General features: G+C 42.7%; 1 protein-coding gene across 1 annotated transcript in view; it reads left to right on the top strand.

The window, feature by feature from the left end:
* COL15A1 (collagen type XV alpha 1 chain) overlaps nt 1–14,924 on the top strand; it is a 198,937-nt gene extending 184,013 nt beyond the window's left edge. Inside the window, exons 37-43 of the mRNA XM_065400013.1 lie at nt 3,580–3,644; nt 7,128–7,256; nt 7,421–7,480; nt 8,020–8,079; nt 9,079–9,264; nt 14,184–14,299; nt 14,708–14,924. Of these exons, the coding sequence (XP_065256085.1) occupies nt 3,580–3,644; nt 7,128–7,256; nt 7,421–7,480; nt 8,020–8,079; nt 9,079–9,264; nt 14,184–14,299; nt 14,708–14,924 (833 nt within the window). The remainder of the gene's footprint in view (nt 1–3,579; nt 3,645–7,127; nt 7,257–7,420; nt 7,481–8,019; nt 8,080–9,078; nt 9,265–14,183; nt 14,300–14,707) is intronic.
* Nucleotides 14,925–16,947: the final 2,023 nt, after the last annotated feature.

Genomic DNA, 16,947 nt, shown 5'->3' with positions numbered 1-16,947 from the left:
CAGGGGGAACTGCAGGGAAATTCTGCTCAGTCCAGGGCTGGAGCATACTCGGCGAGTTTGGCCCTGGCAGGGCATGCTCAGTGGAAATGGAATGTTTGGAGAATTTTGTTGTCAAACTTCAACTGGAAACTTTCATAGGCTTTATAACTTGGCAAATTTTCACAGGGCCAGAAAAAGGATGATGCCTTCTGCCAAATTTAAGATTCCAGCTCATAAACATGGAGGCGCTACAGCTTCTGAGCAAAACAGTTGTAAGAATTTTTTAACATAGGCAAAACCCACACATTTTCAGTTTTCACACCTTTGTTGGGTTTGAGTGTACTAGATTAGCACCGGGACAAAATGTGGCCCATATAGTCACACACGAGGGAGGAGTTTTGTAAACCACTTTAGACTGCAGCTCTGCAACTCCAAACTTGCAGAGGTACTTCCTTAGGGGTTTTATTGCCTGAACGTTGAGAATGCATTGCCGTAACCAAGTGTCATGTTTTGGAGCTGGCTGAACTTTTGACCCCTCTAAAGTCTCTTTGAATGTACAGAGGACAGTCTGCTTGCTTACATCTACTGTGGGGTGGTAGCCTGCCATTCTGCCAGACTGGGTCCTGTACCCTGTGCACTGACTCTAACTCCTCAGCAGGCCTGACTGGGCTTGAATCCTGCAGTTCTTCTCTTTGGGAGCTGTGACTAGTGTGTGACTATGAGCCAAAACAGCCTTTTAAACCACCAAGCATTGTTTAGTCTCAACAGCTGGAACACAGCATAACAAGAGCAAAGGGTTAGTTACACAACAACCAGCCGACACGCATAGCTTTCTTACCCAAACCTTACGTAGGCCTAACTTATCCAGACACCCTTGCATCTGGGGGCTGGGATTCAGCCCGTTTCCCCTCGTATCTCACCCCTTCTACAGGGGCAGACCTTTACTGAACCTGGTCAAGCCAATTTATGCAGCCCAGCAGGGAATGAGGGGTAGACTTCCAAGCAGTTGGCTCTCTGAATTGCAATATAGTTATCTGTAGATGGGTGGCTATCAGAAGTGTTTGTCTGCTTTCCTGTCTGAATTAACACTTGGTAAGATAGCAAATACTATATCAAACACACAGAGATAAACAATATTCATAAAATATTACAGGCAGCTACCATGTCCTCCACATCAAGCACTTCTCGAAATTGCTTAAAACCCAGTCAAACTAAACAAAACATTCCAGACAATCGTTGGGTGTGTTCCTTCCCTAGACTGTTCTGCCACTGACCTCAGTCTCCCTCCTACGCATCCTCTTCTTTGCTTTATTAAGCAAACTGATGAATGTCCATTTAGTAAATCTGAATGGAGCCCAGGCATGAGTTTGTCTCCTTTTAATTAGGCTCCTGGTTAGCCATGTCAGAATTCCCACATGCTGTAGTGTGGGAGACAGGAAAGGCTAAACTACTGAATGCTGGCTTTGAATCAAGCCTCTGTCCCCTGCCACAGGCACATAACAGTTGGTCTAAAAAGATCCCCACAAGTGCACCAGAATGATGACTCTGTAGATTGTAAAGATGGTTCCAAGGTTACATGAGATTTAATGAAAAACGTATTTAGGGAATGTTAATGGCACTAAACTGCATCAGGGGATGCTTTGTTCTTCCATTAACACACCATCATCACATGCTTTTATACTCTAATAAAACAAGCCCTGGAGTGTGTTAATGTGCTGGTGATATGGCTTTCTGAATTTTAGGGGTCTTTTTTAAACTACCTTTTAAAAATGTTTTTATGGTGTTATATTTAGCACAAACTAGTTCAGACTGGAAGGATACAAGAATATAGTAGAAACAAGACATTTTTCTTTAATATATATTTGGTGTAATTTTTAACTTTTTTCCCTCGATTAACTTATGCCCCTCTCCCTTCATTGTGAGCCGGATCCCTGTCCCACTGAAGTCATCAGAAGCAGGATTGGGCCCTTTCTTCTGTGCCTTTTCTTTTGTTCTTCCTCCCATGTAATAGCAGAGACACTCAGTAAACCTTCCTGGGGGCTGTGGATGAATAAACAGGAGTGGGACATTGTGTTAAGTGCAGCCACTTACCCTCACCAGATCTTCTCAAAGAGACAATCACAGAAAATTATTGCATGACATTTCTCCTTCAGCTTGTAATAGGGTGACCAGACAGCAAGTGTGAAAAATCAGGACAGGGGGTGGAGGGGTAATAGGTATCTATATAAGAAAAAGCCCCAAATATCGGGACTGTCCCTATAAAATTGGGACATCTGGTCACCCTAGCTTGTAAACACCATGTGCCAACGTTGTGCACGTTACATGCACTTGCAGAATTGCCAGCATTTGGGGGGGGGAAATCAAGCTACAGATTTCCAATTAAGCTGGGAAATAGTGGGGGCAGTTGTGTCTGGGAGCTGCTGCTGGTCTTTGTATGCATTCTGAGAAGTGCTGAAAACGTAAGTGAAATTGTCACCAGGGTGCCTGGGAGTGCCAGGCTTCCAGACACTCAGATTAATCTGGAAAACTGTCCCTTGACTATAAAAGTTATTCCTTCCCACCTCATTCCATCCCTCAGCATAACTGTGCTCCCCACTACACCGCTTATCCTCCCCACATCACCCCTATCATGCTTTCCCTTGCTCCCCCTCAACCTTTCTTTGTCCTCCCTTTCTCGCTTGTTTTTTCCTTTCCAAGGAGGCGCCTGCCTCTGACTATAGGATCTTTCTAACATGGTGGTTTGTGACCCATCCTAGAGCATGGATTCTCCAGTTCAGACACCTTCATCTCAGCTTCAGTGGAAGGAGCTGCCTTGAGCTCCCACTGGGAACCACTGACACACAGCCTGCAGGGATTATTTGTTGCTTTCCAAACCTCTGAGCAACTTCAAACAACCACTAATATATGATCAACCTGCCAGAGAAATATTTCCTCCTTTCTCTGCTACTTGTGGAATTGTCACTCCAAAATACACTGGCCCAGGGATCGGGGTGAACAAATCTCAGTTCTGGAGTAGTGAGAAGTCTTAAACCTGTCACAACCCAACAGTATTAGAAATGAAGGTTCATATCATTGTAGAAGAACGATTCCCAGCTCTCCCTTAGGCGGTGCCAGTTTCTTCTAAACATTAAAAGTAATGAGATAGGTGACCTTGAAGTTGTGAACCTTTTTTGTAAAGAAAAGTTATTTTAGGTTATTTTTAGGGGATTTTATGATCCCTTGCAAATTGTACAGAGGATAACTGAGGCCTTGAGTCTGCAAACACAAAGCTTATCTTCAAGCGTGGGAGTAGTCTCACTGATTTAAATATTAGTCACGTGCTTAAAGTTAAACATGTGCAGAAGAGCTTGCAGGATATATGACTATCCACCCAGATGGAAGGATACAAGAAAAATAGTACCAAAATCATTACAAATAGATTTTCTGTAGCTTGTGTGAACACACTCACTCAGGACGTCAGTGCATGGGAGTACTATAGTTGTCACAAACTCATGCCAATAAGACCTTTGTCCTACACAACATTATCAAGTATTTCCTCTCACCTTCTCACTCTCTTTCTCTCAAAAAAGAGACATGAAGCATATTTTTGTTTTATTTTAGCAGCTGCAGTTCCAGGGCCACCAGGTCCTCCCGGGGAGCCAGGATTACCAGGAACTAGGAACCTGGTAAGAGAAGAAAACATAAGTTTGCCATTTTCAGAGCATGAATGTCAATGGAAACACTCCAATAGAAGGCCACTACTGCATCACTTCCCTTCTCTATATAATAAGTCTTCAGAAAAAGAGCAAAGAGAGTAAAGCTCAGTTTGGTGGCTTATTAGTAGCATCTTATCAAAATAATTCAAAAAGATTAATAGGATTCTAAATCAGTGGAGGGGCTGCATGTTGCAGATACAAATCAGTACCGCTGAAGGAATATACAACATGACAACTTAATATGTTATGTGATTAGAATAAATAATACTGAGCCCAGTCTTTCTTCCAAGGAAACTAGGTACCCAAGTAGAATAAAACCCAGTAATTCAGGTCAATATTTTCAACAGACTTTCCTCCTGTCCCTATAGGTGCTCCACTTTAGGTGTGCATGTGTCCCCTGTGCCTTTGATCAGAGACTTTTGATAGCAATGCCCAGTCATGTCCCAGCTGTCCTGTACCGAGGGTATATAGGACAGCAGTGGACAAACCACCCAAAGTTCCTTCTCAACGGCCTCAGCCTGAGATGAAGCATCTTGCGGTGCTTAATTCTTTGCTAGTCTGCCTTTAGAGCAAGATTTTCCTCTAGTTTAGTAATTAGTTAGGCATCTAGCATCCTTTATTTTGGTTAGTTTTGTGGGGATTTCTTTTGGAGAGACCTTTCATCTTCCCCACCTCACCTCCCTGAGGGATTACTCCTTCCTTCGAAAGAAGTTATTTTTCATCCTCAGGTTATGTGTGGATTCCCAGGTTTTAAGCACTGCCTAACTTGCCAGAAGTCTATACCAGTTAGTGACAGCCACTCTAGCTACCTCCATTGCTTAAGGTACATTCCTATCCCTTTTAAATGTAGGATTGCTCAGGTTCAAAACTAGATCTACAAGGAGTGTCCCATCAACCTCCGCAGCCCACTCAGGAGACGTCTGTGGAGGACAACTGTAAGACTTCCAAAAAGAGGAGCTCTTGATCCCTCAGAGAAGTCAGTGCTAAGAAGTCACCTCAGAGACCTTCCACTTTGAAGACCTCGCATCCTAAAAAGAGTAATGTTGAGGCACTTTGATCTCCCAGTACCATAGGTTCTATGAAAGTAGCAGGTATCTACTCACAGTACCCCTCAGTGTTCGGTATCTAAGCCCAACTCATACTATCCAAGCAGGATTGCACCTCTGGAGACTCTAAGCATTCTGCATCAACTAGACCAGTACCAACTTCAGTGTTGATAACTCCTGCAATGCCAGTAGTTCCCCAAACTGCACAGTGCCAGATGGTACCCTTGAAATTGAGGTCATCCTTAGTGCCACCTGCCTCCAGCTTTGAACCCCATCAGGTTACTGCACAGCTTCCTCTGGTACTGCAGAAGTTCAGATTCTCTAAGGACTTGGTCATTTCAAACAAACCGGAGACACCTCTACTGATGGGTGCTGAAAGACTCTGGGTACTGAAGCTTTTTCCTTGCTGGTACCACACCATTCCCTGGCACAGACACACTCTGGTACCCTCTTGAATGGACAGACTCCCAGTCTCAATTCCACCAGCTGCCCCCTTCTGGACTACAATGAGGACAATTCCTCTGACTTCCAGATTTCTGTTCAAAGTTCACTCGATTACCAGCCCAAAGCTGCCTCTCTCAACACCCTCTATAAGGGAATCCTCGAGGCACAGATGCACACGGGATGCCCCAGGATCCCCCTGGTATGAGTATTCATAGGTGCCCCCTCCCTTCCCATATGGACCACCCTACTGGTCACTGGTCATTCTGGGTTGTATAGGCTGCCTATAGGGAACAATTCTCCAGAGCTCCTAGCTAAACTCACAGGGAGTGTCAGGGGCATCACCCTCCTACTCATTCAGCTTTTCCATGTCCATCGCTTCCCCAGGAGGAATCTTTTGAGTATCAGGAGAGAAGGGCTGTTGAGGAAGCTATGCTTCAGACTAATAGCTCTTCTCCTCACCTGATGAGGCAGTGATTCCTCCTCTATACACAGATGATTTTAAACAGTTTCTGGATCTCATGAGAAGAATTGCAGGTTCTTCCCAAATCCCACTGGAGGAGGTTCAGGAGACTCAACACAAATTGATTGGCATCCTTCATACTGCCTCCTCTGGTATCATAGAATCATAGAATATCAGGGTTGGAAGGGACCTCAGGAGGTCATCTAGTCCAACCCCCTGCTCAAAGCAGGACCAATCCCCAACTAAATCATCCCAACCAGGGCTTTGTCAAGCCTGACCTTAAAAACCTCTGAGGAAGAAGATTCCACCACCTCCCTAGGTAACCTATTCCAGTGCTTTCACCCTCCTAGTGAAAAAGTTTTTCCTAATATCCAACGTAAACCTCCCCCACTGCAACTTGAGACCATTACTCCTTGTTCTGTCATCTGCTACCACTGAGAACAGCCTAGCTCCATCCTCTTTGGAACCCCCTTTCAGGTAGTTGAAAGCAGCTATCAAATCCCCCCCCCCCATTCTTTTCTTCTGCAGACTAAACAATCCCAGTTCCCTCAGCCTCTCCTCGTAAGTCATGTGCTCCAGCCCCCTTATCATTTTTGTTGCCCTCCGCTGGACTCTTTCCAATTTTTCCACGTCCTTCTTGTAGTGTGGGGCCCAAAACTGGACACAGTACTCCAGATGAGGCCTAACCAATGTCGAATAGAGGGGAATGATCACGTCCCTCGATCTGCTGGCATTGCCCCTACTTATACAGCCCAAAATGCCATTAGCCTTCTTGGCAACAAGGGCACACTGTTGACTTATATCCAGCTTCTTGTCACCCCCTAGGTCCTTTTCTGCAGAACTGCTGCCTAGCCATTCGGTCCCTAGTCTGTAGCAGTGCATGGGATTCTTCCATCCTAAGTGCAGGACTCTGCACTTGTCCTTGTTGAACCTCATCAGATTTCTTTTGGCCCAATCCTCTAATTTGTCTAGGTCCCTCTGTATCCTATCCCTACCCTCCAGCATATCTACCACTCCTCCCAGTTTAGTGTCATCTGCAAACTTGTTGAGGGCGCAGTCCACGCCATCCTCCAGATCATTAATGATAGTATAGCCCTGCCTATAAACAAGGCTCTGTTTGAACTGCAAAGACAATTTGGCAGACTCCTGCTACCATAACCCCCTACCTGCAAGAGAGCAGATAAGAAGTACTGTGTTCCTGCTAAGGGCTCAGAGTTCCTATTTTCACACCCAACCCCAAACTCCTTCATGGCTGATGCAGTCAATGAATGTAACAGGCAACTACCAGTCCAGATCCACCTTTCATGATAAGGGCCAAAAGAAGTGGATGCCACATAAACAAAATTGGGTGAAATGAGCTAATACAGGCTTTATAAATATTTACTGTACAGAAAGTCTATTTTCATTCTATGACTTCTATTAATTTCCACTTCAAAGAAAGACTTAATTTTATCTGCAAATGTCCCTTATTTTTGATTATTCTGTTTCCTTGTTATTTGACAGGTTACAACATTCAGAAATATTGATGGAATGTTGCAAAAGGTTCACTTAGTGGCAGAAGGTACATTAATCTACCTGAGTGAAAGTAGCGAGGTGTTTATCCGTGTTCGAGGAGGATGGAGAAGATTGCAGGTATTATTGCATCATGTAGTTCTTCTTCTTCAAGTTTGGTTTTGTTGCAAATATTCTTTAAGGGGAGAGTGTGGGTGCTAAGATTATCCTTCGGCACAGTTTAAAGAAATATAATTCATTCATGTATATGTTTTTGTTTATCTCTTCATTTTGTGTTCTTCCAGCTTGGGGAATTAATTCCCATCCCAGCTGATAGCCCTCCACCTCCAGCAATTTCAGGCTATGTAAGTGCAAAACTGTTCATGGCTTGTGGAAAACTGCATTGAAATATTACAAATGGGAAAAATGTTTTGCAGATAGGCTCCCTCTCAACAGGATTTTTCTCTACTGTGGGTGGCCTGTCTTGTCTCACTCTGTTTTTCATTTGAATCCATCTCAACCATGTTGTCTTCGTACTAAGCACTGTCTGCTGCAGTGCATGCATTCAAGTGCATTCTGGCATTGATACAGATAGGCAGATTAGTGTTAGTATTGTAGACCCACATTCAGGAAAGCATCCCTGTTCAAGACAGCATGTAAATACATGCTTGCGTGACTTTCTAAATCAGGACCTTAGTGTGTAATATGTACCTGGATTTAAAGTTGCGGGATGTTATACTCAGAGTAATATGACTTTATATTCTATGTGGTTCAATTTTTATTTCACTACAAAAAAATTCTGCAGTATTCCCAACAACAAGCTGGAGTAAGAAAGTTGTCTTTTTTTCCGTGATTTGAGCATTGTATCTTAACTCTGATTTATTTCTGTATGTTGAACTAATAGGGATTTCAGTCTCTTCCAGCACTAAGACCAGTTTCAACTATTAATCATGGAAAACCAACAGTAAGTAGAAGAATTACATTAGAGGCACTATTACAGCTGCATACCTGAGATTTGGGCTTAAAGCAGGGATTAAACCTTTGTTTGAATTTTTAAATGTATCCCCTCTGAATTTATAGCAATTACTCTGAGAATTTTCAATTACGTCTTTTAGTTAGTTTAGAAGCTATGAAAAATTTTAAATATCTTCTTTAAGAATTGTTTTTGTTATTCTAACCTTTCTTCATGTCCTCTAGCAAATGCATTCCTGATTTCTGAGCTATGAATATGGACTCACTTCTATACTATAACAAAATCTAGGACAAAGGCTACGTTTAAAGTTCATTAATGTTGATTTAACATATTTTAGTCATAGCTATTCCTGTTTTTGCCATGAGGACAATTGGTGGTTGTTAGTTGTCAAATGGATGTTTCAGAATATAAATTTTCCTCTATAAAAAATTGTTTAAATATTTAGTCAAGATAACAGAATTACTGCATCTGAAAGAATAACATATGATCAGAGTTCAGCTTCTTACATTGTGATTAAAAAATGCTTTTCCTTGTGGTTGATTACAATGAATTTTTGTGGCCATTGCCTGGCTATGTCCTTAACTGTATTTATTGCCTTGTAATGGTTGGGCTCTTATAAGCAACGTAACAGTAACTGTGTTTAGCAAATCTTAACTGTTGTTTAAAATGGAAGTTTTTTGGTTTTGAAATGATTTTATGGTTGTCTAACTATTTGAAGATAACATATTGCTGGTGTGGGCTGGCCCGTGGCTCATCAAGCTGAACATGACTTCTTTAAGAAGTGTGATGTAATGGTGGCAAATATACCTTCATCACGAAAGGTTCATCTAAATAGTCTTCTTTGGAATGTACTAACTATTATGCTCAGCTATTTGTCTTTCTGCTTTTCTCAAGGGCACATTTTCTTTATCAGGGTGGAGGCAGATTAATTGCTTAATAGATGTTATAACTTAAACCTGAAATCAGTGAGATTTTTTCCTTATTTTCCAGCTGCATTTGGTGGCTTTGAACTTGCCACTTTCTGGTGCCATGCGAGCTGATTATCAATGCTTTCAACAAGCCCGAGCGGCCGGTTTAATGTCAACATACAGAGCTTTCCTATCATCCCATTTGCAAGATCTGTCTACAGTTGTGAGAAAATCAGACAGATACAATCTACCAATAGTTAACCTTAAGGTAAAAACAAATGCTTTATTTGCTGTATAAAGGTGGTCTCTAGCAATCCAAAAATCTTGGAAATCAACTGAGGTAACAGACTTTTTTTTTGCTTGCTTCTTGGCTCTGAGCTGTTTGGTCATAGTATCTTATAAAGGAAAAGCCTTGTTTTTCCCATCTGTATCCTTGTGATAAGCATAGCTATGCAATGTCTTACACTTAGGCTAGAAGCAGCTGCATTTTCAGAGTTTCTTTTTCAAAATTATAAGGCTAATGGTAGAAACAAAGCAATGAGAATGTTTGGCTTACAGTGAACTGATGCCAAGGCAATGGTATAATATGTAACTTTTTAGATGTTTCTCTTTCAATAATCCTGTTTTGGAAACAGCCTTAGAATTCTTACCCCCAAGGCGAGTCTGTTTCTCGAGGCCATACGCTAGCCTACGCCTTCTAGTCTGCCTGCAGAGCTTAATAGACTACGGTGACCACATGTCCCATCTTTAATGCTAGTGGGCCAAATTCAGCTCTTAAGCAATAGTTAAACTGGATTTACATCACGATAACTGAGCAGAATCTCACTTTTTCTAGAATCTGAGTCATCTTGTGGCGTCTTACACATACACACGTGTGCCAAAGCACAGCTCTGAAATACTGGCTGGCTCCCAGCACTAGCCAACAAGCCAGTTGGCTTGCAGGAGTGATATCTGACCTCCCAGCACTCAGAAGGTTGGAGAGTTCCGTTCCGAAACCCCCTGCAATTCGGACCTCTGGGAGGAAGAGTCTCCAAAATAAAAATGTATCTTGTTGTGATTGGGATGAGAAATGAATACTCAAAGGCAGTTCAAAAATACAGTCATCTTGTATTACAATTACAGTTGTAATGGCCCTAGAACGATTTTGGTTTTACCAGAATTTGCATTAACCATTAAAAATTGTTTTCAGCTTTCTCTTCAGGTAGAAGTCAGATTTTATTAGGAATGTGAGAATTTTCAAATAACTTTTTGGACCATCACAAGGATGAGTGAAATTAATCCCACCCTCTGACTTTGCCTGCTACAGTTTTAACACCTCTTTAACTCCACTTCTCTAATTTAGTCATTCCAGCTATAAGAAAAATGAATTTACTGCAGACACAGACACAGGTGCACTCAGCATGAGACCAAGGCAGGGGAGTAGCAAAAAGGGTAGAGCAGAGAGGTGAGGTATGCAGGAACTAATTTGTACAAGGCCTTTCAAACAAGAAGCTTTACATTAAAGACAACTGTGACATTGTTGGCATCACTGAAACTTGGTGGGATAATACACATGATTGGAATGTTGTTGTGGATGGATATAGCTTGCTCAGGAAGGATAGACAGGGGGAAAAGGGAGGAGGTGTTGCCTTATATATTAAAAATGTACACACTTGGACTGAGGTAGAGATGGACATAGGAGATGGAAGTGTTGAGAGTCTCTGGGTTAGGCTAAAAGGGGTAAAAAACAAGGGTGATGTCATGCTAGGAGTCTACTACAGGCCACCTAACCAGGTGGAAGAGGTGGATGAGGCTTTTTTTAAACAACTAACAAAATCACCCAAAGCCCAAGATTTGGTGGTGATGGGGGACTTCAACTATCCGGATATATGTTGGGAAAATAACACAGCAGGGCACAGACTATCCAACAAATTCTTGGACTGCATTGCAGACAACTTTTTATTTCAGAAGGTTGAAAAAGCTACTAGGGGGGAAGGTGTTCTAGACTTGATTTTAACAAATAGGGAGGAACTCGTTGAGAATTTGAAAGTAGAAGGCAGCTTGGGTGAAAGTGATCATGAAATCATAGAGTTTGCAATTCTAAGGAAGGGTAGAAGGGAGAACAGCAAAATAGAGACAATGGATTTCAGGAAGGCGGATTTTGGTAAGCTCAGAGAGCTGATAGGTAAGGTCCCATGGGAATCAAGACTGAGGGGAAAAACAACTGAGGAGAGTTGGCAGTTTTTCAAAGGGACACTATTAAGGGCCCAAAAGCAAGCTATTCTGCTGGTTAGGAAAGATAGAAAATGTGGCAAAAGACCACCTTGGCTTAACCACGAGATCTTGCATGATCTAAAAAATAAAAAGGAGTCATATAAAAAATGGAAACTAGGACAGATTACAAAGGATGAATATAGGCAAACAACACAGGAATGCAGGGGCAAGATTAGAAAGGCAAAGGCACAAAATGAGCTCAAACTAGCTACGAGAATAAAGGGAAACAAGAAGACTTTTTATCAATACATTAGAAGCAAGAGGAAGACCAAAGACAGGGTAGGCCCACTGCTTAGTGAAGAGGGAGAAACAGTAACAGGAAACTTGGAAATGGCAGAGATGCTTAATGACTTCTTTGTTTCGGTCTTCACCGAGAAGTCTGAAGGAATGCCTAACAGTGAATGCTAATGGGAAGGGGGTAGGTTTAGCAGATAAAATAAAAAAAGAACAAGTTAAAAATCACTTAGAAAAGTTAGATGCCTGCAAGTCACCAGGGCCTGATGAAATGCATCCTAGAATACTCAAGGAGCTAATAGAGGAGGTATCTGAGCCTCTAGCTATTATCTCCCTCTAGACGGGAGAGATTCCAGAAGACTGGAAAAGGGCAAATATAGTGCCCATCTATAAAAAGGGAAATAAAAACAACCCAGGAAACTACAGACCAGTTAGTTTAACTTCTGTGCCAGGGAAGATAATGGAGCAAGTAATTAAGGAAATCATCTGCAAACACTTGGAAGGTGGTAAGGTGATAGGGAACAGCCAGCATGGATTTGTAAAGAACAAATCATGTCAAACCAATCTGATAGCTTTCTTCGATAGGATAACGAGTCTTGTGGATAAGGGAGAAGCTGTGGATGTGGTATACCTAGACTTTAGTAAGGCATTTGATACGGTCTCGCATGATATTCTTATCGATAAACTAGGCAAATACAATTTAGATGGGGCTACTGTAAGGTGGGTGCATAACTGGCTGGATAACCGTACTCAGAGTTGTTATTAATGGTTCCCAATCCTGCTGGAAAGGCATAATGAGTGGGGTTCCGCAGGGGTCTGTTTTGGGACCGGCTCTGTTCAATATCTTCATTAACGACTTAGATAGTGGCATAGAAAGTACGCTTATTAAGTTTGCGGATGATACCAAACTGGGAGGGATTGCAACTGCTTTGGAGGACAAATTGGAGAAATGGTCTGAGTGAAACAGGATGAAGTTTAACAAAGACAAATGCAAAGTGCTCCACTTAGGAAGAAAAAATCAGTTTCACACATACAGAATGGGAAGAGACTGTCTAGGAAGGAGTACGGCAGAAAGGGATCTAGGGGTTATAGTGGACCACAAGCTAAATATGAGTCAACAGTGTGATGCTGTTGCAAAAAAAGCAAACATGATTCTGGGATGTATTAACAGGTGTGTTGTGAGCAAGACACGAGAAGTCATTCTTCTGCTCTACTCTGCTCTGGTTAGGCCTCAGCTGGAGTATTGCGTCCAGTTCTGGGCACCGCATTTCAAGAAAGATGTGGAGAAATTGGAAAGGGTCCAGAGAAGAGCAACAAGAATGATTAAAGGTCTTGAGAACATGACCTATGAAGGAAGGCTGAAAGAATTGGGTTTGTTTAGTTTGGAAAAGAGAAGACTGAGAGGGGACATGATAGCAGTTTTCAGGTATCTAAAAGGGTGTCATAAGGAGGAGGGAGAAAACTTGTTCATCTTAGCCTCTAAGGATAGAACAAGAAGCAATGGGCTTAAACTGCAGCAAGGGAGGTCTAGGTTGGACATTAGGAAAAAGTTCCTAACTGTCAGGGTGGTTAAACACTGGAATAAATTGCCTAGGGAGGTTGTGGAATCTCCATCTCTGGAGATATTTAAGAGTAGGTTAGATAAATGTCTATCTGGGATGGTCTAGACAGTATTTGGTCCTGCCATGCGGGCAGGGGACTGGACTCGATGACCTCTTGAGGTCCCTTCCAGTCCTAGAATCTATGAATCTATGAATTTGGTGAAGGAGAGAGAAGAGTCGAAAGTTACTCTGAGATTGTGAGTTAAGGAGGACAGGAGAGGTGTAGATGATACAGGAAAAGGGTTGGAATGTGAGTCAGGCAGAGACAATTGTGAAAGGAAAGAGAGAGGCCTGGGACAGAGAGGTAGAGCTGAAAGCTAGCAGTATAAGGGTGGTAGTTTGAAATGAGGTCTCCTAGGAATAAAGTGTAGAGATTGGCGTGAAAGATCACGCTGATGGAATCATGAGTAAGGCTACGATTTAGTCATGGCAGTCACGGATTCCGTGACTTTACCAGACCTCCGTGACTTCTAGGCCTTCAGGAGGAGGAGGAGGGACTGAGCGCCAAAGCCCTGCAACTGGGGCTGGCTGGAACCAGGACACTGCAGCCAGAGCCCCCAGCTTCCTCTTGGGGGCTGCAGCCGGGGCCGGGAACTGCAGCTGGGACCGTGCGCCCCAGACCCGTGTCCTCCGGGCCTTGGCGGGGGCTGCAGCCGGGGCCGTGTGCCTCAGACCCGTCACATCCTGGGCATGGCAGGTCTGCAGCCAGAGCCGTGTGCCCCAGCCTATGGGGGCCGCACACCCCTGTCCCGCAGCTGGGCGAGCTCTGGAGCAGGGGCTGTGTGCCCTCTGTGGTTGCGCCCCCCGCTGCAACTACTGAAGTCGGGGCTCGGCCTGTCATTCCCCACCCCCCCATGGGACTCCATTCCTCCCCCCTACCCAATCCTCCCCCCGGTTATTTGTAGTAAAGTCACGGACAAGTCACGGGCTCAGTGAATTTTTGTTTATTGCCTGTGACCTGTTCGTAACCGTGAAAAAATCTTAGCCTTAATCATGAGTATTTTGAGAAGTAGAAGAGATTTTGGATTTATAGAATACCTCTAGCATTTCATAATATGATAACAGCCTTAGTAAAAGATGGCTTTTAACATTTCAATAGGGAGAAATACTCTTCAACAACTGGGAGTCTGTGTTTACTGGCAGCGGGGGACAGTTCAACATCCAGAGTCCAATATACTCCTTTGATGGGAGAAATGTCATGACAGATCCATCTTGGTAAGTTCACACTGCATTTTCTGTATTACATGAAATGTAGTTTTATTAGCTGATAAGTATCAAAATGCCCTGGGCTGCTAGAAATGTGACAAAGGTTAACTTCCCCCTTCTCCTCTCATCCTTTCTGTTCCTTCTTCTCCATTCCCCTCTTCTTCCATTCCAGCTCTCCTATTGATTGCTGATAGGGACAGGATGGAGAGAAGAACAGGGAATAGAATACCTCTGATGTCCCAATTTCCTCTCTTTCCATCCGTATCTTCGGCCTCGCTTTGCTTTCTACGCTCTTATTGCTTCAAGTGAATTTACAGCAGGGGTGCAGAGACACAGGCTGCTATAGATTTAGGCATAAGATTTAATGTACAGATAAAGGATTGTTTCAGGAAAATAACTTTAAACATTACTGTTTAGGCCACATAAAATCATATGGCATGGTTCAACTGCAAATGGGATCCGGCTAGTTAGCAACTACTGTGAAGCTTGGCGGACAGCTGACATGGCAGTTATGGGACAAGCATCACCACTGACAACTGGGAAACTTCTGGATCAAAAGCCTTACAGCTGCAGCAATAAGTTTATTGTTCTGTGTATTGAAAACAGTTTTGTATCTGGTATCCGAAGAAAATAATTAATCTGTTGCACATAGAAAACATTTGAATTTTATTTCATAAAACCTTGACACTGAAATTTAATTTTTAATGGTGTAAATATTCTATTTTTTTATTGCACATTTACAAATAAAACCAAAGAAAGCATACCTCAAGACAGAATACTCCAGCAGGGTGGAATTCAGGCCTGGTTTAGAGGGCTGGCAGATGGCCTTTGGTACCACTTAAACCCCACATAGGGGCTGCATGGAGAGTCAGCAGGCTGAGCAACCATGCAGAAGTGCCTGTTAATCCCTGGTGTGCTGTGGATTTGGTCTCCCTGTTGGCTGGGGATGAAGATCACTTTGGGGACGGGCCACGTGTGATCTGAGAGCAAGACCAAGGGAAGGACCACAAATCCATGTTTGTTCAGATCTACTGGCTCTGGTACCGCAATCAACCAACCCAGCCCATAGCAGCCCTCCACCCTGGCGGTAGATTGTAGGGGATGAGTTTCATCTCCCCTTTCCACCTGAATACTCAGATATGGGTTATTTTTTAAAAATGACACCCTAAAGCTCGGGTCCCTAAATTCTATAGTGCTGGGAGTTTTGAAGGAGCTTGCTGCCCCATTTCAGTGGAGGCTGGCTATGAACTTGACAGCCTGACTTCGGGCTCCCATTCTTTAAAATTTGGCATCGGGCTTTGTGGGAGGACTGAATTTCACGATCCATACTTTGGTGCTACTATTGTCAGGAAACCCCCAGCAATGTTAACAGAAAACATCTTGATAGTACTAATTGGTTTTACTGTCACAGCGGAGCACAGTAAATGCAGGCACAAGAACCATCTGAACTTTATTCATTCCACTGCATCATAGAGGAAGCTTTTTCTTAGTGTAACAGACACTGCTGAGAGACAGACACCTGTCATGTTTTCTTTAAAATAGGTTTTAGGCAATGTTATCCCATTAAGTTATATATAAAGTGACTGCCTTGGTCTCCTCCATACACCCCCCCCCCCCCCGGTGAGACTGTCACTTTTTCACTGCTATTATTCTTATTAATATGAACTAATCCGTACTTATAGAAATGATCAGTAAGTATTAATGTCTCACACAAACAGTATTACCATAACATTTCTATGTCTTATCTGTATTTTCCTACAGTATATTTTAACTTAAGGTATTTACTTATTGCCATAATCTAACAGACTATAACTATAAAAGATGAACTTCCACATTATCATTTTGTAAGTATAAGCTAGAGACTAGATTGGAAATGACTATTCTTTTAGATTTTGTGACTCATTTGCCATCAAATCAGTAATTTAATACTCCAATACCTACTTACATTCAAGTGAAGATTTCTATCCATATGGCTTTTATTATTATAAATGCATTGGTTTTTATATGATGTAAAAATATGAAATCCAGTTTTATTTTTCCATTTTAAATAATACAAAAGCATCTTTCCTGGGTTATCTGAGTCACCTGTTTGCTTTCTCACTGTAAACGTCAATTTCATTGCTATAATGTACTAATGAGGCAACGCTGCCTTTTTATCACACTTAACTCTATTTTGAACAACAATTCAGTATGCTCATTTAGGCTTCGTTCCTGCAGAAGGCCAAGCGTGCCTGTGAGGTGCTGGGCACCTTCAACCCCAAACTTGAAGCTGAGGATCCTGCAAGGTGCTGAACCTCAAGTGCCCTGATCCTGCCAGACAATCCATGCTGAGTCCCACTGAGGTCCGTGAGATTTCACATGGGTGCAAGGGTCTGTCTGCAGGGACTGTTTGCAAGACAGGGGCCTTAGCAATGTATTCAGCTAGCAGTCCTTGTCCTGCTGAAGAGTGAGATTGTTAGTGGCACCGTCAGGATGCTAGAGCAATGCTAGTGATTTCACTGTATTAGTGGTTTCTCACCTTAATAAGAAAGCCTCATATAAGGACATATTGTATTCTCCTCAGGTATTACTCTACTTTAATAATTAGAAGAACTTTACTGAGGTTACATCTGTACTACCACTTATGTTGGCTTCTCCCGCTGACATAGGCCATGTCT

This window comes from Emys orbicularis, chromosome 2 (genome assembly GCF_028017835.1).
Source record: "Emys orbicularis isolate rEmyOrb1 chromosome 2, rEmyOrb1.hap1, whole genome shotgun sequence".
NCBI lineage: Eukaryota > Metazoa > Chordata > Testudines > Emydidae > Emys > Emys orbicularis.
Note: the sequence above shows the minus strand (reverse complement) of the source record. Positions and strands in the feature narration are given on the sequence as shown.